Below are 20124 nucleotides of genomic sequence, written 5' to 3' on the forward strand. Positions count from 1 at the left end.
CATGCTGGGGGCAGGAGACCCACAGCGTCTGGGGCCTCCCCCTACCCCGGAATGTAGTGGGGAAGAGATCTTCCATTCCTTCAGCCTGCTCCCTTGTGAATAACACCCCCCTCTCTCCCTTCATCCCACCTACCAGTGGGCTCAGGGGGACTGGGGCAAGAGGGGCAGCAGCGCTTGTGCTGCACGAATTCTGGTCCCAGAGCCCCACTGAATTCCACCCACAATTTCCACCCCATCTCTTACCTACAGTACAAAGATTAGTCATAAAGTATTATCAGAACTCAAAGGCCAGGGCAAACGGAAAACTTTGCCGGGTGCTGAAAAGGTGATAAGCAGGCATGCCTTGCTGGCAAAACAGCGGCACAAATCGGGTGCCACATTCTTAGAGTCCCTCCTCCCCTCTTGGCAGGGGGGGGGCACCCTGAAGGTGTGCAGACAGGTGTCTCTTTTGGGCCTCTGCTACGGGGTTTGCTTCACCTGTGGGCTCCTTGGCCAGGTGCTTGCTGGACTCTGTGCAGTTTCAAAGGAGGAGGTGTGAGCAGGATCAATGGCCATGCAGGAAATCCTCTCTTTCTCTCCCATGTATGTGTGTATGGCGGAGGGATGTTTTTCTCTTGTCCTGATTCTGCTTTGGCTGGTCTTGGCGAGTGCTGAGCAGGCCCCCAGAAGTCCCATTTTGCCTTTCAAGATCTCACCAGCCAGACCTTTTCAATTCCCTGTGCCCTTGCTCCAAATGGCATTCATTGCTCAAGAGCTCAAACGTGAAATTGCTGGTTTGTTAATGGTAAAAAGGAACTTGGCCCTCAGATCAGCCTCCACATATGAGGGCTGGAAAGTAGCCGGTGTAGCAACACCTCTTTAGAAAAAAAAAAGAGGGGCTCTGGGGTATTACAGATTAGTTAGCCTAACATATCGGCCAGGAAAATTGGTGGAAATAATATTGGATATAATCCTTCAACGTATACAAAATCAATTATTCTGGAAGCAGAGCCAGGAAGGCTTCTTTCTGTAAAGTTAAGTCTTGTCTCACTAACCTCCCTTGAGAGTCTCAAGAAACACGTGGATGGTCAACAGTCTGGCCTTGAGTGTGTCTTAAATCATATTTTACTGTGGCTGCTTTACTTTAAAGTGGTTGTTCTATTTGTGGTGGTAACGCTAGTTAGAAATTTTTATTTATTTATTGAATTTATATACCGCCCTAAACCCAAAGGTCTCAGGGCTGTTCACAGAATAAAATCACAATATAAAACTACAAAATACATAACAACAACAACAACAAACCAATACCCCCCCCAAAAAAACCACTTTTTAAAAGGGCATAGGATGTCAGTCAAATCAACCAAAGGCATGGTTAAAAAGGAACATTTTTGCCTGGCGCCTAAAGGTGTAGAATGAAGAAGAGGAGTTTGGATTTGATATCCCTCTTTATCACTACCCTAAGGAGTCTCAAAGCGGCTTCCTTCCTCCCCCACAACAAAAACTCTCTGAGAGGAGTGGAGGCGCCAGAGGAAATGAAATTGCATGTTGCTGGAAACCTGTGGTCTTGAAAGGTGGCTTAGAACAGCTGGCAAGAGATGGCTCCTTTTGTGGTCTCTGGATCTTGGAGGGTGGGCTTGGTGCAGGGTCCCTCCTGGGCAGGCGCTTGAAGGAAGCAGCCATAGCAGGGAGAGAGGGGGCTGAGACAGGTTCCCGTGAGGCCCTTTGGAGGGCTGGGTCTAGGCCTTCTTGGTAGGGGACCTCATCCTTCCTTCCTTCCTTCCTTCCTTCCCTTCTTCCTTCTGGCGCAGACTGCAGCACCTGCCCTTTGCCCTGACCAATCTCAACCTGAAGGCGCTCTGGCTGGCAGAGAACCAGTCGCAGCCGATGCTCAAGTTCCAGGCGGAGGATGACGAGAAGACCGGGGAGAAAGTGCTCACCTGCTACCTCCTCCCACAGCAGCCGTCACCCAGCCTGGGTAAATGCTGCTTCCTGCCCCACCCCTTCGGCCAGGCATGCACCTGGCAAGGCAGCCTTTGAGGGGGGTCTCCTGGCTGGGGCCGTCCTGCCTGCAATAGGATCCCTGACTGTGCTCTCCTCCCGCAGAGAACCTGCAGAACAGCCTGGACGACAGCTGGATGGACACCAACCTCAACCGCGTCAGCGTGATCCAGTTTGTGGATGAGCCCAAGTTGGATGATGAGGAGGAGCTGGGGGCCGAGAGGAGGGTAAGTGGGTGGGGATGGGGGCCATTTCCCTGCTGAAGGACTGTCAGATGTGGCTGTGGGGTTAGGAGCTAGGGGTGCCCATCGCCTGCTCTGTCCTTCTGGAGCACGGTGGGAGTGGGGGACTCAGCAGGGCCACCCTTTGCCCATCAGGCTGGCTGGCTGGGCTTGTGCACCTGCCTTGGGTGGGCCCTCCTGGGAGGGGGGCAAGTGAGCGCTAACACCTCTGTCCTGTGGTCCGCCTTTGTTTGCTCTGTTTCTGCTGCTGCTGCTAAGCCTGGCCTCTGCAGTTGCTTGGGGGCCTGTAGGTGGTGGGGGAGTTTTGCCCCACCACTAACCCCCCTCCGCTCACAGGGCCTGCAGCGAAGGGCAACTCCCCACCCAAGTGAGCTGAAGTCCATGAAGAAGGTGATGGAAGGGCGCCGCAGCGAGGCATCTGCTGCCAAACTGGACACCCAGCGGGATTCTTCCAGTTCAGAGGTGAGTGGGCGTGGGGTGGGGTCCATAATATAAAACGTTGCAGGAGGGGGAGAGGGAGGCACAGAGCGGGACAGGGCAGTGGGCCTGGACAAGGCTTCCTCGGAGGGAGGGTTGCAGTAGGGGAGTTGGGGACATGAGCCCCCACAGAGGGCTCTGAAGGGGGGAAGGGGGGGCGGCCTGGCCTGGCCCAGCCGTGGCCTTTGGGGCAGGAGGCCCATCCTGTACAGGGGCTCAGGGGCTGGGTGCCAGGCGGTGCAGCTGCCTTGTGTCCTCGCTGACTCGTTCCGCATCCTGCCTCTCAGGAGAAGAGGCTGAGTGCCACCTCCAACCGCAGCGAAGACTCACGGGTCTCCAGCAGCACCATCTCTGCCAGCTGCCAGGAGGCGGCAGTGGCAGCAGCAGCAGCGAAGCACCTGCGGGAGGCCTCAAGGCCAGAAGAGGCAGTGAGGGCCACTGAGGGGCAGGAGGAGGAAGAGGAGGAGGAGGAGCAGGAGCAGGAAGGCTGGTGGCAGCGGCGGCGGCAACAGCAGGAGGCCGGGGTGGCTGTGGAGGAAGCCCCAGCTGGCCCTGAGGAGGAGGAGGAGCTGGAGTACAATGAGGTACAGTGAGCTTCTGGGAGCAGGACTGGGGAGGTGGGAGTTGAGTCCAGCTGAGGAAGGGAATAAGAGAGACCCTGCTGGGCTGGCCAAGGATGCCATGGTGTTGGTGGCCGTGTTAGGAAGTGAGGGCAGGGGGTGTTCCCTAGCTCCTTGCAGCCCCATTTGTCCCACAGGGCAGCCTTTGGCAAGGGGCTAGGGGAGGGAGATCTCCCCCCCTCTTGCCTGGTGAAGGGCACATCCAGGACCGCTCCTGGGGAACTGGAAGGCTGTTGGCACCATGAAGGGACTCTGCTTCTTAGGGGCTGGGGAGGCCATGTCAATGGATGGGGTTCTGTTCTCTGCTCAGAAGATGACGGGGTGGCATCATCGCTCGTTGGGCACGTTGCTGCTGCCACGTTGAGGGATTTGTCTCTCAGTTGCATATGGAGAACCCTCATTAAATGTTTTTGCTGTGTGACTTCAGTGGCAAGGCATTTTTCTTGCTTGTGAGCATTTGGCACTGCAAGGGGTTGGATTAGATGAGCCACGGGGTTCCTTCCAACCCTTCAGTTTTATGAACCCTGTTTTGCCTCATCCAAATAGTCAAAGCAAAGAGGCTTGGGGGGGGGGTGTCAAATGAGCCATGAAAGGCCTTGCACTCTGGATTTCTTTCACATGTTGGCCCAGGGGCTGTGGAGGAGTCTCTTGCTGCCTTTGTGAATACTTGTGTGCAACAAAAACTCCTCAGTTTAATTTAAACCAGTTTTAATGTAGGGCATCACCGTTCCTCTCAAGGACCCACAATGGCAAACAAGTGATTAGGCAATAAAGACATATTTAAGACATACAGTACTGTATAAAAATGAATCCAAGCCAGATGCATTGGATGTGGTGGAGTAAGACAAGAGGGCAACCAGTGCCGAGGGAAGGAAGCGGAAACTGTGCCCAAAGGGGACGGTCACTCTGAGAAGAGCCTTTGTTCACAAGGTCTCTTTCCTCCTTCAGGAGTGGGTCACATGAGCACCTTCTGTGGCAGGTGATTCCGACCTGGGCAATTGGCTTCTGTCATGGCCATTGCTGAGTGGTGCTTGGGGCTGCCCAGCTCTGCTGTTAGCTGCTTGAAACCGGCTTGGCTGCAGCCCAGGGCAGCTCCCTGGGAGGGGGCTTTGAGTGCTGCCTTGGAGCAGAGGATCCCAAGAGGATCTGGATGGGGGTGGGGGTGCTTGGCGGCTTCATTGAAGGGTGTTGCACCTGCAGTTGCACCTTAACTGAGGGAAAGCTGTTGGCACAAGACAGAGCAGGTGATGGAGTACACCTGGTGGTGCTGATGAGGAGCCCCCCCCCCTTGAGAGTGGTGAGGTGTTGGTCAGCACCAGAAAGCAGGTTGGGAAAGTGAAAGGAGAGCCCCACTGGGCCAGGCTGAAGATCCTCCTCGAACAACAGAACTTCACTTGCCCAGTGGCTTCCCCCAGCTGCCTGACTGCAGGAGCAGCAGCCGCCTTCCCCTGGGCCTCCCCAGACACTCCTTGAATCCAGGGAGAGGCTTCTTCAGGAGGTGGAGGTTCCATAGAGCCACTGTGGGATCTGCTTCCTTCAGTGGCAGCTGAACTAGTGGCCTTTCGTGTGTCCGGCAGCAGCAGGGTCTTGTCTTGTGTCACGGGGAGGCTTCGCATGGTGCATAGCTGAATGAGTGAGCTTGTCATTGCAGGAGGTCGTGCCGACGCCCTGCTTAGCCATTCTGGCTAGTAAGACCTTAAGAAGAACCTGCTGGAGCAGGCCAGTGGCCCATCTCATCCTGCGTCCTGTTCTCACTGTGGCCAACCAGCTGCCCATTATGGGAAGCCAGTGAATAGGAGTCAAGCGCAAGAGCACTTCTCGCCTCCTGTGAGAAGTGCTCTTGCGCTCGACTCCTGTTCAAGTGGCCTTCAGGCACATTGCTGCCTCTGCCCATGTAGCCACTGATAGCCCTCTCCTCCATGAATTGGCCCAGCAAAGCTGCTTTGTTCTGGCTCTGACTGCTGGTACCCAGGGGAGGGGGGGAGCGTGGCTGCTGTTCTCAGGGCCTGTGTAGGGGGCCTTTCCATGGGGGCACCTGGCCGGCTGGACTAGAGGGCAGCCCTTTGGCCTGACACAGCGGTAGGAAACTAATCTCTGCAATTTGGGATGAAGGCTCTCTCTGTTCCTCAGGTTTGTTTAATGGCAGAGGTGGGGACCTCCATCTCCCCCAGGGGCCATCCAGCTGTGGCTCCCCCCAGGGCACTCAGAGCAGGCTGAGCTCAGTGGGAAATGGGGTGGGTGCAAGGGGGAGGGTGGCTTAATGAGGGCGCTTTGGGCTCCCCTGCTCTCTGCAGAAGGGAGAGGCCTGCCTGTTTGGCAGACTCCCAGATTTGTGCGCAGAAAAGCCCAGCAAAGATGGCAGGCCTCGCAATAACAGAGAACTTGGAGCCGTGCGAGAAGCCATGCCAGGCCTTCGCCCCAGAGAGCAAGAGGGCTCCCAGCCGCCCCAACACACCCAGGCGGACACAGCTCTGGTCAGCTCACCTTAAAAGGCATATTGAAGAGATGGAAAAGGTCAGAAAGGGGCACCCCAAGGATCAAGGGGATGAAGCAATTCCCCGATGAAGGAGGTTGAGAGAAAAGGCGAATCAGAGGTGCCATGGTAAAGGGACCCCTGACCATTAGGTCCAGTCGTGACCGACTCTGGGGTTGCGGCATTCATCTCGCGTTATTGGGCAAGGGAGCCGGCCTACAGCTTCCAGGTCATGTGGCCAGCATGATAAAAATAGGTCTGGAGTGGAGAAATGGAGAGAGGACCGTTTTCCTCCCTCTCACGACACTGGAGCTGGTGGACATCCAGTGAAGCCCAAAATTGGAAGGTTCAGGGTGGATAAAAGGAAGGACCTCTTCACGAAGGACATCGTTCAACTCTGGAGCTCTCTCCCACAGGAGCCAGGGAAGCACCAACCTAGATGGCTTTACAAGAGGCTCCGGCCAGGAGGAGGCTCTCGGGGGCTGCTAGCCAGGATGGCTCTGCTCAGTCTCCCCAGTCGGAGGCAGCCATGCTTCTGAAGGCCAGGGGCTGGAGGGGGGAGAGTGGCTGTGGCGCTCAGGTCCAGCTTGCAGCTTTCCCCAAGAGGCGCCTGGTCGGCCACTGCAAAGAGGATGCTGGACTCGGAGGTCCCCTGTGGTCCAATCCAGCAGGCTTTTCTTACGGAGCGGAGGAGAGTAGGTACCTGCAGAAGAGGCTGCCAGACCTGCTTGTATTGAGAGCCCAATTGGGGGGGGGGAATGTTTTCCCTGCAGCCCACGGTGCACTTTGCAGAAGACACACTGGTGCGCAGCGAGGAGGAGGAGGAGGAGGAGCAGCCCCCGTTCCCAGCAGGGAAGCAGCGGCTCATCCGCAAGGACACCCCCCACTACAAGAAGCACTCCAGGATCGCCCAGCTGCCCCGGCCAGAGGCAGTGGTGGCCCTTTTGCAGGGGCTGAGTGCTGAGGGGGGGCCCCAGGAGAAGGAGGCCGCCCCCGTGGAGGAGGAGGAGGAAGAGGAGGAGGAGGAGGCCAGGTGGGATGGAGACCAAGCCCAGGATGGGGCTGCACCTGCCCCACCCTCCTCGGTCAAGGTAGGGGCCTGGGTGGGCAGCTGGGGGGCAGTTCTCTCTCTCTCTCTCTCTCTCTCTCTCTCTCTCTCTCTCTCTCTCTCTCTCTCTCTCTCTCTCTCTCTGGTGCTGGGGCTCCTGGATGCTCGGGTGGGGCCTGCCCCTCTGCCTCTCCCTCCCTCTGTCTGTGTCCCCCCCCCCACCCGGTGGCGGTCCACCCGGCCCTCCCCCCCACTAATCCGCATGCCTCTCTGCTGGTTCCTGTCCTAACAGGGGGTGTCGTTTGACCAAGCCAATAATCTGCTGATTGAGCCTGCTCGCATTGAGGAGGAAGAGGTCTGTACTGCCTCCCCCCAAAAACCCATCTCTCCCCACCCCACCCCCTTTCCCTGGGGCTTGCAGGGGCTGCCCCTCTTTGCACTGTGGTGGCAGCTTCTCTCCTCCCCTCTTGTCTTCCCGCACCTGAACTTTGGGGGGGGGGGTGTGATGGGGGGGGCTTTAGTCCATGCTTATGAGGGAGAAAGGTGAGGAGAGGAGGCAGCCGGCAGTGGAGCCTGGAACCTTGAGCAGCTGAGGCTGTCTTGGCTGCACACTCCAGCCTGGGACGAGTCTAGGGCAGCCCTTCCCAGCACCCAGAGCCAGCCCAAGTGCTCCGAGGGAGGGCTGTGCTTTCCTTGAAGTACTGGTGTCATCCAGGCAAGCGCCAGGCACAGTCCATCCTGGGGGGGGGGGTTGCGGTGTCCCTGCCAGAGGCCTGACCCCAAAGTTGCTTCTCCTCCTCAGGGCACAACAGTCTCAGCGCAGCCGGGGCCCCTGAGCTCCCAAGAGAGGAGGGTGCTGTGGGTGGGGAGATGCCTTGTGCCATGGCCTCCCTCTCCAGGGGGTCTTCAGGGTCCCCGCTAGAGAAGGGAGAGCTGCCACTGGGCCCCATCTCCCCTCAGCCCTTTGGGCTGCTAAAGTTTGGCTCTGGCAGGTTTGGCAAATGCCGGTCTGCTGCTGCTGCTGCTGCTCTGTCCCCTGAGGCCGCCTCTCGGCCCCCCATGCCCCTCTGCTTGACTGGGGGGGGCTCAGACGCCTCCAGGACCTTTCTCTCCCCTGGGCATCCCCTGTCATAGGGGTACACACACACACCCTGCTTGGCTCCCTCCGTGAGCTTTTGGCCTGCTGAAAGGGGCCCTGGACCTCTGCTCACGCCTCTTGCATGAGGGGTGGGTGGAAAGTGTTCAAGGGCCGCCTGGATTGCACCAAGGGGGAGCTCCCGTTGCTTGCTGAGCCTTCCCCCAACCCTCTTCGCACAAGGCATTGCCTCCCTGGCTCTCCTGGGGCCTGAGCACTTGCTCTGTGGCCTTCAAGCAAGTGAAGCCCCCCCCCCCCAATAGCAGTGCTGGTGGGGTGGAGGAAAGCAAGAGCATCTCAGGCTTGTCCTGGGTGATGGGGCCCCCTGAGGGTCTCTGTTGGCTTTCTCCTGTTCAGGCCGGGGGGGGGGGGTATTTTGGAAGGTGGGTGGCTGGCAGTGGGAGATATTTCAGGGGACCTGGGATCTGGTGAGACTTACGGGAGCCCCCTCCCCCATAGGTGGCCCTGGTGGTGAATTGGCCATTTGGTCCAGGGGTGGATTACTGGCCTTGTGGGCACCCAAAGGAGATGCTTTGGGGGGGCTGCTTCCTCACCCCGCATTATGGGCTCAGACACTGGTCCTTGGTGCCTCCCCTCCTTCCATATGTCTTTGCTGCTGTGTCTCCCCTAACATTGCCCCCTTTTGCTTCCAGCTGACCCTGAGCATTGTGCGGCAGACGGGGGGGCTGGGCATCAGCATTGCGGGGGGCAAAGGCTCCACCCCCTACAAGGGAGACGATGAGGTACGGCAACTGCAACAGGGAGGCTTTCCACTTGGGGCAGCTGTGGGGTAGGGAAAGGAGTGGCCATTTTGGCTGGCATGGCTGACTTGGGGATCCGAGTCAGGCTGCTGAGCTGCTACTGCCCAGGAAACCCCCCCCCCCCTGACTGCCCCCCTCTCTTTGCAGGGCATCTTCATCTCCCGCGTCTCGGAGGAGGGTCCAGCTGCCCAGGCAGGGGTGCGGGTGGGGGATAAGCTCCTGGAGGTGAGTAGTTGGGCACCCTTAGGCTGGGTTGGGGAGGGCACCCATCCCTGCCAGGGGGAGGACACCTCTTCATAAACCCATGGCCAGCTGCTCCCTCCCTGTCCCGGGCGTAGAAGGCCTTGGTCAGCCCCTTCCAGGCCAAGCTGCCCCCCAGCTCCCTTTCCCTCCAGCACACTTGGCCTCCTGCCAGGCCTCCCCCCCCCATGACTTGCCTGCCTGCCTGCCTGGGGCCTGAGTCACCAGTCAGAATAAGTACATGCTGGAATAAGTACATGTCCAGGCTCCCTCGCAGCTCTAGGCGGGCATTTGCTTCTGCATTGCCCTGCAGAGGGGAAGATGGCCCTTGCCAGACCCTGCCATGGGAGGGGGGTGCCTGCGAAAGCCGTGCTAGGCTCCCCTTGGGGCTCTCTGGAGGGGGCCAGGGTGAGCCTCTGCAGCCGGTCTCTGGTTGGGTGCTTGCCTGAGTCAGCCCCCTCTTTTGCGCCCCCCGGCAGGTGAACGGGGTGCCTCTGCAGTGTGCGGAGCACCATGTGGCGGTGGAGGCTCTGCGTGGCTCGGGCACCACGGTCTCCATGACGGTTCTGCGGGAGCGGATGGTGGAGCCGGAGAACGCTGTCACGGTGACCCCACTGCGGCCGGAGGACGACTACAGCCCCCGGGAGCGGCGGGGGGTCAGCCTGCGCTTCCCGGAGAGGCCCGAGGGAGCCCCCCTGACGGAGCGCCTCTCCACGTGCCTCATGCGCAACGAGCGGGGGCTGGGCTTCAGCATCGCAGGCGGGAAGGGCTCCACACCGTACCGGCCAGGGGACACGGTGAGGAAGGGAGGCCGCCTCTCTGGCCGGCAGCCGCCTGGCAGGGGCTTCTGGTGACACCCGATCCCTGCCTCTGCGCTTATTCTTGGCTCCTCGCTGACGGGGGCACTTCACTGCTCCCAGCACGGAGGGACAGAAGGGCCCTTGCCTTTCCTGCTGGCAGAGGAGCAGGGGGCTCTTCAGGGAGGGGCCCTGACTTTCCTTTCCCCCCCCCCCCCAGGGGATCTTCATCTCACGGATCGCAGAGGGGGGCGCAGCCCATCGGGACGGGACCCTCTGTGTGGGCGACAGGGTCATCTTGGTGAGTGGACAGGACCAGGCAAGGTTCCTTCAGGAGGCTCTGGGGTCCCCCCTGCCCCCTGCTTGCCCATTCAGGGTGGGGCTGAGTCTAGCCACGGGGGAAGTGGGCTGGATTTTGGAGGGGGTGATAGTGGAGTCACCTTTCCGGAACTCTGGATAGGTGGGCACGGCAGGTGGGGGGGCAGCCATTTTGTTCTGAAGCTCTTTCCCTCCCTCTCCTGCTGCTCCTCTTCCTCTTCCTCCTTGCGGCCTGTTTCTCTGCCCCCTCCCGAGGCACAGCCGATCTCTGCCCAGCAGCCATGATGAGAGAGGATGGGGGGGTAAGCCCCGAGACGGCCTCGTCAGTGCTGGCTTCCGTCTGCCTGTGTCTGTCTGTCTGTCTGCCTCCCTCTCTCCTTTGCCCTCTGCTGGGTGACGTACACTTTGCCCCCACCTCTTCTGTCCCCCTCTCTTTGGGGACGAGGGCAGGAAAAGAGCTTGTGCTCGTTGGCCCTCTGTCCTGAGCTGCTGTTTGCCTTGATCTGGGGGGGGGGCATGCCTTGCCCTCCAAGCCCCCTTCCGCCTGCTGAGGCTGGGGCCCCTTGCCTCTGGTCCCGGGCCTGGGATTGGGTGCCCTGTATGCATGCCCCCCCTTCCCTCCCCCTTTGACACTGGTTTGGGGCCGTTCTAGATCAATGGGGTAGACATGACGGAAGCCAGGCATGATCAGGCCGTAGCGCTGCTTACTGCCGCCTCCCCCACCATTGCGCTGCTGGTAGAGAGAGAGGCTGTGCCCGCTGCCCCCACCGCCGCCACCCAGCCCAGCGAGGAAGACCTGCCCTTGGGGCAGCGGGCACAGCGGGCACACTCTCCGCCACCACCGACCCCCACCTACGGGGAGAGCCCACCTGAGGAGACGCCCCTGCCCCACAGGAACCACCCCGCCCAGAGCCTGGAGGGCCAGTACCCCATGGAGGTAGGTGAAGGGCATGGGGGGCATGGGGAGCTGCTGGCATGGGAAGCCCCCTCCTGTGGCCAGGCAGGTTCTCTGACTCTGGCACCCACCCTTGTCACCCTGGTTTTCGCCAGCTCCAGCCGCTTTCTTCCCGGGGCCTGGAGTCGGTTCCCATGAGGCCTTCTCTTGACCCTGGCTTCCTTTCTTTGCTTTCTGCCCACAGGAGGTGATCCTGGTCAAAGCGGGGGGGCCACTGGGGCTCAGCATTGTGGGCGGCAGCGACCACTCCAGCCACCCCTTTGGGATCCATGAGCCGGGGGTCTTCATTTCCAAGGTAGAGGCTTGCAGGGGTTGTGTGTGGAGCTGCTTAGGGCCCTGAAACCCCTCCCCCCCCCCGAGAACACCCTGGTTAGGAAGCCTAGTAGTTATGACACAACCCATTGACTGCGAATCTTGCCACTCTGTGTGCTCCAAAGCTAACCCTAACCCTAACCCAAAGCCCCCTGTTTTTATTAAATTATTTTAGTAGCAAATCTTAACAAGGAAGAACAGGGAAAGAACCAGCCCCCCCCCCAATTAGGGGTTCCAACACCCCTCAGTGCAGCCATCTCAAATGAAACACAAAAGTGGATTTCAGGCCCCCCAGGGGCGCAGAGAGAGCCTCCCCTGCGATGGGCGTTGATGGGGAATGCATTCAGAAGGGGCCAGGAGACAGCCAGTCCCTCAGACTGTTGTATAATAGGGGGGGGGTTGGGGGGGGGAGCTGTTAGCACCAGAAGAGCTTGCAGAGTCCACGTTTGTTGGCCTGCCATTAATCCCCATTACAGCAGCATTACTAATCCCCAGGAGACAGGAATGTGATTTAAAAGTACACGGACTTCTGCAACCATTGAGGATTTTGCCCATGAAAAATGGATAGGGACAGAAGCCACGTCAGACCAAAAGGAGGAGATATACAAATATCATCAAAAGGTGCATTTATTTCAGTAAGGCAACTTAAAAGGTGAAATCAATATATGAGATAGATGCATGACATGCAAAGCAAGATATGTCAAGCCTTTATTTGTTGTAATTGTAATTATTTGTCGTTAGGCGGGTCAATTATAAATGGAATGTAATTAATGAAATGTAATAGCAATGTTTATTTTTGTTTATTTTTGAATTATTGTAACTATTTGTTTTATTACTGTGGAATTTCCAAAAGAAAGCATTTGAAAGACCAAGTATTCTAAAGGGAGTGAGATAGTAGTAATGGGGGATTTCAACTATCCTGATATTTGTTGGATGTCAAACTCAGCCAAGAGCATAAGGTCGAACAGATTCCTCACTGGCATTGCAGACAATTTCATTGTCCAGAAAGTGGGAGAAGCAACAAGAGGATCAGCCATTTTAGATCTGATCCTAACCAATAGTGATGACCTGGTTAGTGGAGTAGAAGTGGCAGGATCATTAGGGGGGAGTGACCATGCTCTTCTGGAGTTCATTATACAGCGGAAAGGAGCAGCCAAGCATACTAAGACTCAAATTCTAGTCTTTAAGAAAGCCGACTTCAGAAAACTTAGGGAAACGCTGGGTGAGATCCCATGGACAGAAATACTAAAAGGGAAGGGAGTTCATGATGGTTGGGAGTTTGTTAAAAGGGAGATATTAAAAGCACAACTTCAGGCAATACCAATGAGACAGAAACATGGAAGGTGCCTAAAGAAGCCATGGTGGCTATCAAAAGAACTTTTAACTGAGTTAAGATTTAAAAGGGATATGTACAAAAAATGGGAAAAGGGGGAAACCACCAGAGAGGAATTCAAACAAATAGCCAGCATGTGTAGAGACAAAGTCAGAAAAGCTAAAGCACAGAATGAACTCAGGCTTGCTAGAGAGGTTAAAAGCAACAAAAAGGGCTTTTATGGGTATGTCCGTAGCAAAAGGAAGAACAAGGAAACAGTGGGGTCACTTAGAGGAGAAGATGGTGAAATGCAAACAGGGGACAGAGAAAGGGCAGAACTCCTCAATGCCTTCTTTGCCTCGGTCTTCTCCAAAAAAGAAAACAATGCCCGTACTGAAGAATATGGAGCAGATGATTCAGCAGGGGAAACACAGCCCAGAATAAGTAAGGAGGTAGTACAAGAATACTTGGCTAGTTTAGATGTATTCAAGTCTCCAGGGCCAGATGAACTACATCCAAGAGTATTAAAAGAACTGGCAGAGGTGATTTCAGAACCACTGGCAATAATCTTTGAGAATTCCTGGAGAACAGGCAAAGTTCCAGCAGACAGGAGGAGGGCAAATGTTGTCCCTATTTTCAAAAAGGGGGAAAGAGAGGACCCAAACAATTACCACCAGTAAGCCTGACATCAATACCAGGAAAGATTCTAGAGCAGATCATTAAGCAAACGGTCTGTAAGCACCTAGAAAAGAATGATGTGATCACTAAAAGTCAGCATGCGTTTCTGAAAAATAAGTCATGTCAGAATAATCTTGATCTCATTTTTTGACAGAATTACAAGCCTGGTAGATGAAGGGAACGCTGTGGGTGTAGCCTATTGATTTCAGCAAGGCCTTTGACAAGGTGCCCCATGATATTCTTGTAAAGAAGCTGGTAAAATGCGGGCTAGACAATGCTACCATTCAGTGGATTTGTAACTGGCTGACTGACCGAACCCAAAGGGTGCTCATCAATGGCTCCTCCTCATCCTGGAGAGTAGTGACTAGTGGGGTGCCACAGGGTTCTGTCTTGGGCCCAGTCTTATTCAACATCTTTATCAATGACTTGGATGATGGGCTTGAGGGCATCCTGATCAAGTTTGCAGATGACACCAAATTGGGAGGGGTGGCTAATACCCCAGAGGACAGGATCACACTTCAAAATGACCTTAACAGATTAGACAACTGGGCCAAAGCAAACAAGATGAATTTTAACAAGGAAAAATGTAAAGTGCTACACTTGGGCAAAAAAAATGAAAGGCACAAATACAGGATGCGTGACACCTGGCTTGAGAACAGTACATGTGAAAAGGATCTAGGAGTCTTGGTAGACCACAAACTTGACATGAGTCAACAGTGTGATGCAGCAACTCAAAAAGCCAATGCAATTCTGGACTGCATCAATAGGAGTATAGCATCTAGATCAAGGGAAGTAATATAATAATAATAAAAAATTCCTTCAGTAGCACCTTAAAGACCAACTAAGTTTTTATTTTGGTATGAGCTTTCGTGTGCATGCACACTTCTTCAGATACAGTGAAATGGAAGTTTCCAGGCACTTATGTAGAGAAGGGGTGGGGAGGGGTGGGGATGGGGAGGGGGGATCACTCAGAAGGGTGGTGGAAATGGGTGATTGACTGACTGATAGCTGTTGATGACCGCAAACGACTGCAAATGGTTTTGCATGAAAAAGCAAGGGTGGAGATGGCTGAAGATCGCTTATCATGTATAATGAGATAAGAACCCGATATCTCTGTTCAAACCAGGTCCCTCCATGGTTTTGAGCTTGGTGATAAGTTGCAATTCAGCAACTTCTCTTTCCAGTCTATTTCTGAAATTCTTTTGTAGTAAGACAGCTACTTTGAGATCTTGTATAGAATGTCCTGGGAGATTGAAGTGTTCTCCTACTGGTTTTTCTGTCTTCTGGTTCCTGATGTCAGATTTATGTCCATTTATCCTTTGGCGTAGGGTTTGGCCTGTTTGTCCAATATAGAGAGCTGTTGGCACTGTTGGCATTTGATGGCATACACAATGTTAGAGGATGAGCAATTAAATAGTCCTGAGATGGTATGTTGGATGTTGTTGGGGCCAGTAATGGTGTTGTCTGGGTGTATGTGGCAGCAAAGTTGGCATCTGGGTTTATTGCAGGCTCTGGTACCAGTGTCCATGTTAAGTCTGGTGGTTGTATTATTGTGGGTGAGGAGTTGTTTAAGATTGGGTGGCTGTCTGTAGGCAATGAAAGGTCTTCCTCCCAGAGCTTGAGAAAGGGAGCGGTCATTGTCCAGGAGAGGCTGTAGATCTCTGATGATGCGTTGTACTGTTTTAGCTTGGGAGCTGTATGTGATGACTAGTGGTGTTCTGTTATTTTCTTTTTTGGGTCTGTCTTGCAGCAGGTTCTCTCTAGGTATCTGTCTGGCTCTGTTGATCTGTTGTTTAACTTCATCAGGTGGATATTTTAGTTCTAAAAAGGTTTGCTGTAGATCTCTTAGTTGAGATTCTCTGTCTGTAGAGTTGGAACAGATGCGGTTGTAACGTAAGGCCTGGCTGTATACGATGGATTGTTTGGTATGTTTGGGATGGTAGCTAGAAGCATGTAGATATGTTTGTCGGTCAGTTGGTTTTCTGTATAAGGTGGTGTCTATACGTCCATCCTGTATTTTTATAGTAGTGTCCAAAAAATGTATTTCTTGCATAGATTGGTTCATTGTTAGGTTGATGGTGGGGTGAAAGTCAGTGAATGTCTGGTGGAAGGTTTCCAGGGTCTGTTGTCCATGTGTCCAGATAATAAAAATATTGTCAATGTATCGCAGGTACAGGAGAGGTTTGAGTGGGTAGGAGTTAAGGAAACGTTGTTCTAAATCTGCCATGAAGATGTTGGCATACTGTGGGGCCATGCGGGTGCCCATGGCTGTGCCGCTGATCTGGAGGAACAGGTCATCACCAAATTTGAAGTGGTTGTGGGTAAGGACAAAGTGGCAGAGTTTGGTAGCAAAGTCCGCTGTGGTTTTATCTGAAATGGTGTTCCTTATGGCTTGTAAACCATCATTGTGTGGGATGTTGGTATATAGAGATTCCACATCCATAGTGGCTAGCCTTTGACTGTGTCGACCACAGCAAACTATGGCAAGTTCTTAAAGAAATGGGAGTGCCTGATCACCTCATCTGTCTCCTGAGAAATCTCTATGTGGGACAAGAAGCTACAGTTAGAACTGGATATGGAACAACTGATTGGTTCAAAATTGGGAAAGGAGTACGACAAGGTTGTATATTGTCTCCCTGCTTATTTAACTTATACGCAGAATTCATCATGCGAAAGGCTGGACTAGATGAATCCCAAGCCGGAATTAAGATTGCTGGAAGAAATATCAACAACCTCAGATATGCAGATGACACAACCTTGATGGCAGAAAGCGAGGAGGAATTAAAGAACCTTTTAATGAGGGTGAAAGAGGAGAGCGCAAAATATGGTCTGAAGCTCAACATCAAAAAAACCAAGATCATGGCCACTGGTCCCATCACCTCCTGGCAAATAGAAGGGGAAGAAATGGAGGCAGTGAGAGATTTTACTTTCTTGGGCTCCTTGATCACTGCAGATGGTGACAGCAGTCACGAAATTAAAAGACGCCTGCTTCTTGGGAGAAAAGCAATGACAAACCTAGACAGCATCTTAAAAAGCAGAGACATCACCTTGCCGACAAAGGTCCGTATAGTTAAAGCTATGGTTTTCCCAGTAGTGATGTATGGAAGTGAGAGTTGGACCATAAAGAAGGCTGATCGCCGAAGAATTGATGCTTTTGAATTATGGTGCTGGAGGAGACTCTTGAGAGTCCCATGGACTGCAAGACGATCAAACCTATCCATTCTTAAGGAAATCAGCCCTGAGTGCTCCCTGGAAGGACAGATCGTGAAGCTGAGGCTCCAATACTTTGGCCACCTCATGAGAAGAGAAGAATCCTTGGAAAAGACCCTGATGTTGGGAAAGATTGAGGGCACTAGGAGAAGGGGACGACAGAGGACAAGATGGTTGGACAGTGTTCTCGAAGCTACGAACATGAGTTTGACCAAACTGCGGGAGGCAGTGCAAGACAGGAGTGCCTGGCGTGCTCTGGTCCATGGGGTCACGAAGAGTCGGACACGACTAAACGACTAAACAACAACAAAACAACAATGATAGCCATGTTCAAATATATGAAAGGATGTCATATGGAGGAGGGAGAAAGATTGTTTTCTGCTGCTCCAGAGAAGCAGACACGGAGCAATGGATTCAAACTTCAAGAAAGAAGATTCCACCTAAACATTAGGAAGAACTTCCTGACAGTAAGAGCTGTTTGGCAGTGGAATTTGCTACCAAGGCGTGTGGTGGAGTCTCCCTTTGGAGGTCTTTAAGCAGAGGCTTGACAGCCATCTGTCAGGAATGCTTTGATGGTGTTTCCTGCTTGGCAGGGGGTTGGACTGGATGACCCTTGTGGTCTCTTCCAACTCTATGATTCTATGATTCTAAAAATAAAAATAAAAAATAATAAGTTGCATTACTGAAATAAATGCCCTTTTCGACAATTTTCTAATTTTCTGAGTTTCACCTGTATATTTGTATCAGCAGACAGAAGTGCCTCTGGGGGGCGGGGGGCATCTTCAGCCTCTCGGCCAGGCCAAACGCCCATCCAGCTTCAGGTGTTGGGGACGCTGCCAGCTTGCCCCTCCCAGGCTGCAGGCAGGGCTTTTTCCAATCTCTTCTGTCCTGCATTGCCTTGGCAGGTCATTCCTCGCGGCCTGGCCTCTCGCAGTGGGCTGCGGGTGGGAGACCGGATCCTGGAGGTGAACGGCATTGGCCTCCGACACGCCACGCACCAGGAGGCCGTGACTGCACTGCTCTCCAACACACAGGAGCTGAGGATGGTCGTCCGGAGAGACCCTCCGCCCCCTGGCATGCAGGTAGGAGACGCAGCTCTGCTGTTGTGCCTCTGGAGAGGCAGGGAGGTGCCTCCACCACTGGGCATCTCCTCCTGCCTGGGTGCTCTTCAGCCTCGCTGGGGGGGGGGGGCTGGGCTGACCCACCACAGCTCCCTCTCCTCTGGCCTGCAGCCTCCGTGGCTTCCCCAGGATGGGGTCCCCTGCCCCCCTCCCTGAAGGCCTCCACTGCCCACCCCCTGCTTTCCAAAAGAGCCTTCCCCAGTGCCTGTCTGCTGCAGCTGAGGTGGGGGCAGGCAGGACTGGGAAGGAGGGGGCCTCTCTCTCCTGGAAGGGGGGGCTGGGGAGGCGAGGGGGCTGCTGCCCAGCTGCCCAGCCCACCCCTTCCAACTTGCTTTTGCTCACTCTGTCAGGAGATCTGCATTGAAAAGAGGCCAGGGGAGAAACTTGGCATCAGCATCCGAGGAGGCGCCAAGGGCCATGCGGGGAACCCCTTTGACCCCACGGACGAGGGCATCTTCATCTCTAAGGTACAAGGTGGCCCCCCACCCTGGCCCAAGTTTGCTGTGCTTGACTGCCCAGTGGGGCAGGGAGGTCCCAGCAGGGTTTGGAAGGGCCCACAGCCTTGTCTCCATACACCACATCCCTCCCACCCAGTGGGACATTCTTGGGTTGCTCTGAGGACTTTTGTTGCCGGGGGGGGGGGGCTGCGGAAAGCAGAGTTCCGGAGCCTTGAGCAGAAGGTGCCGGAGGCAGCTGGTGCTGGACCCCCTGCCTGCCCCCCTCCCCGAACCATGAGGCCCTCCAGCTCTGGCTGCTCCCAGGGCCTTGAAGGTGGGGGTTGCCTCCCTCTTCCCCCCCCCGCTCCTTCCTCACCCTCCTCTCTGCTTTGTGCAGGTCAGCTCCACAGGGGCTGCAGCCCGTGACGGGCGGCTGAGGGTGGGCATGCGCATCCTGGAGGTGAACCACCAGAGCCTGCTGGGCATGACACACACGGAAGCTGTCCAGATCCTGCGCGCTGTGGGAGACACCCTTCTGGTGCTGGTCTGCGACGGGTTTGACCCCAAGGCTGTGGCGGCTATTGAGGTGGGTGGTAGCCAGGGGCCCCTTGCCAGGGACCAGAGGTTTGCCTGCAGTGCCTTTTCCAGCTGCTTAGAGAGGAGGTGCAACATTGGTCTGGTGTGTGCCCCCAGACCCCCCCTATGCCTGCCTCCTCTCACCCCCCTCGTCTGCCCCCCAGATATCTCCTGGGATCATTGCCAACCCCTTTGCAGCCGGCATTGGGCGCAAGAACAGCCTGGAGAGCATTTCCTCCATTGACCGGGACCTCAGTCCGGAGGAGCTGGATGTCCTTCAGAAGGTGAGGCCTGTGGTTCCCAGGGGAGGGCAGGCTAAGTCTCCCTTCTCTCTGGCAAGGCTGCCAATCCCCCCTCCAAAGGAGTCGGGCTGGCATGTGCCCTCCGCTCTGACCGCCTCCTTTGTGTCCCCAGGAGTTGGAGATGGTGAGGGAGACAACCCAGTGGGAGAGGGAAGAGACGGAGAAAGTGGTGAGACGCAATGGGCCTGCTCTACCCTTCCAGGGTGAGGGAAGGGGGCTGCCTGGACCGGGGCCTCCATTCCCTCCGGCAGCCCCCTTCCCTCCCTCCTGCTCCTGCTGGGGCTGCTTTGGGGCTGCTTTGGGGCCTGGGCTCTTCCCCCCAACCTCTGGCTCCTCATCTGCCACTAGAAGCTGCCCTTTGCTTTGGGCTGGGGGTGAGTGGAGAGGTCTGGCAGGGAGGGAGGGGCAGCTTTGTCCCAGCACCCTTCCCTCTGCTTCCTGCTCATCCTGCTCTTGTCTCCCTCTCCCCCATTGCGAGTGCATCTGCCCGGCCTGGGCAGCGTCCAGCCTGCCTTTGCCCGTAGGAGGCTGCTTGTTCTAGCCCAGCCCATGCCCTCTGCCTGCAGTGCCAGCTGCCTTGAGCCTCCCATCACGCCTGTGCCGCCTTCCCTGGCTCCGTGGGGGAGAGACACAGCCATTGCCGAGATACTGTGCTCAGCAGATTGCCCCCCCTGCCCCTGCTTTCGTGTGCCTGGCCCCCAAGATCCCTGCAGGGCCACAGGTCTTCCTCAGCCCTTTCCCGAGAGGTTCTGGAATTCGATCTCGGGGCCTGGCGCCGCTCCATCTCTGAGCAATGGCCCATTGTTGTCTAGTGGAAACCAGGTGGAGTCTGACTTTTGTCTGGCCACAATTCAGGGCGTGAGGCGTTCTCCTTCTGGGAGCAGCGACAGGAGCTGGGAGCCTTTTTCTGCGGGACCAGGACCCGCCAGACAGGTTCTTCACCACAAGGTGGTTTTAGGAGGCCCCCGTAGGTCTTCCCAGGGGGACCCATGGTGGGTGAGATGGCCGCACTCTGGCTCCCCGTGGGCACAGTGCCAGCCACTCAGGAAGGGAGGGAAGCCCCCCTGTAGCTCTGTGTGAGGCAGAAGCAGATGGGTCCTGGCCAAGCATGGGGTGGGGGGGTGGCTTTTTCC

The 20124-nt window shown here is 55.5% G+C and overlaps 1 protein-coding gene across 46 annotated transcripts in view; it reads left to right on the top strand.

Moving 5' to 3' along the window:
* The window catches only part of SCRIB (scribble planar cell polarity protein), a 58871-nt gene that overhangs the window by 18281 nt on the left and 20466 nt on the right, over positions 1 to 20124 (top strand). For 40 of the 46 annotated variants that reach the window (XM_035102667.3, XM_035102664.3, XM_035102665.3 and 37 more), the window contains 17 exons: positions 1788 to 1954; positions 2083 to 2204; positions 2556 to 2681; positions 2984 to 3280; positions 6563 to 6880; positions 7130 to 7192; positions 8626 to 8715; positions 8881 to 8958; positions 9453 to 9770; positions 9991 to 10071; positions 10741 to 11025; positions 11228 to 11338; positions 17461 to 17637; positions 18027 to 18143; positions 18511 to 18699; positions 18854 to 18973; positions 19104 to 19160. In XM_035102667.3, coding sequence (XP_034958558.1) covers positions 1788 to 1954; positions 2083 to 2204; positions 2556 to 2681; positions 2984 to 3280; positions 6563 to 6880; positions 7130 to 7192; positions 8626 to 8715; positions 8881 to 8958; positions 9453 to 9770; positions 9991 to 10071; positions 10741 to 11025; positions 11228 to 11338; positions 17461 to 17637; positions 18027 to 18143; positions 18511 to 18699; positions 18854 to 18973; positions 19104 to 19160 — 2716 coding nt within the window. The remainder of the gene's footprint in view (positions 1 to 1787; positions 1955 to 2082; positions 2205 to 2555; positions 2682 to 2983; positions 3281 to 6562; positions 6881 to 7129; positions 7193 to 8625; positions 8716 to 8880; positions 8959 to 9452; positions 9771 to 9990; positions 10072 to 10740; positions 11026 to 11227; positions 11339 to 17460; positions 17638 to 18026; positions 18144 to 18510; positions 18700 to 18853; positions 18974 to 19103; positions 19161 to 20124) is intronic. The other 6 variants (XM_035102661.3, XM_035102675.3, XM_035102658.3 and 3 more) reach the window with 5 other exon arrangements.

Source organism: Zootoca vivipara, chromosome 8 (assembly GCF_965207765.1).
Source record: "Zootoca vivipara chromosome 8, rZooViv2.hap1.1, whole genome shotgun sequence".
In the NCBI taxonomy this organism is placed as follows: Eukaryota; Metazoa; Chordata; class Lepidosauria; order Squamata; family Lacertidae; genus Zootoca; species Zootoca vivipara.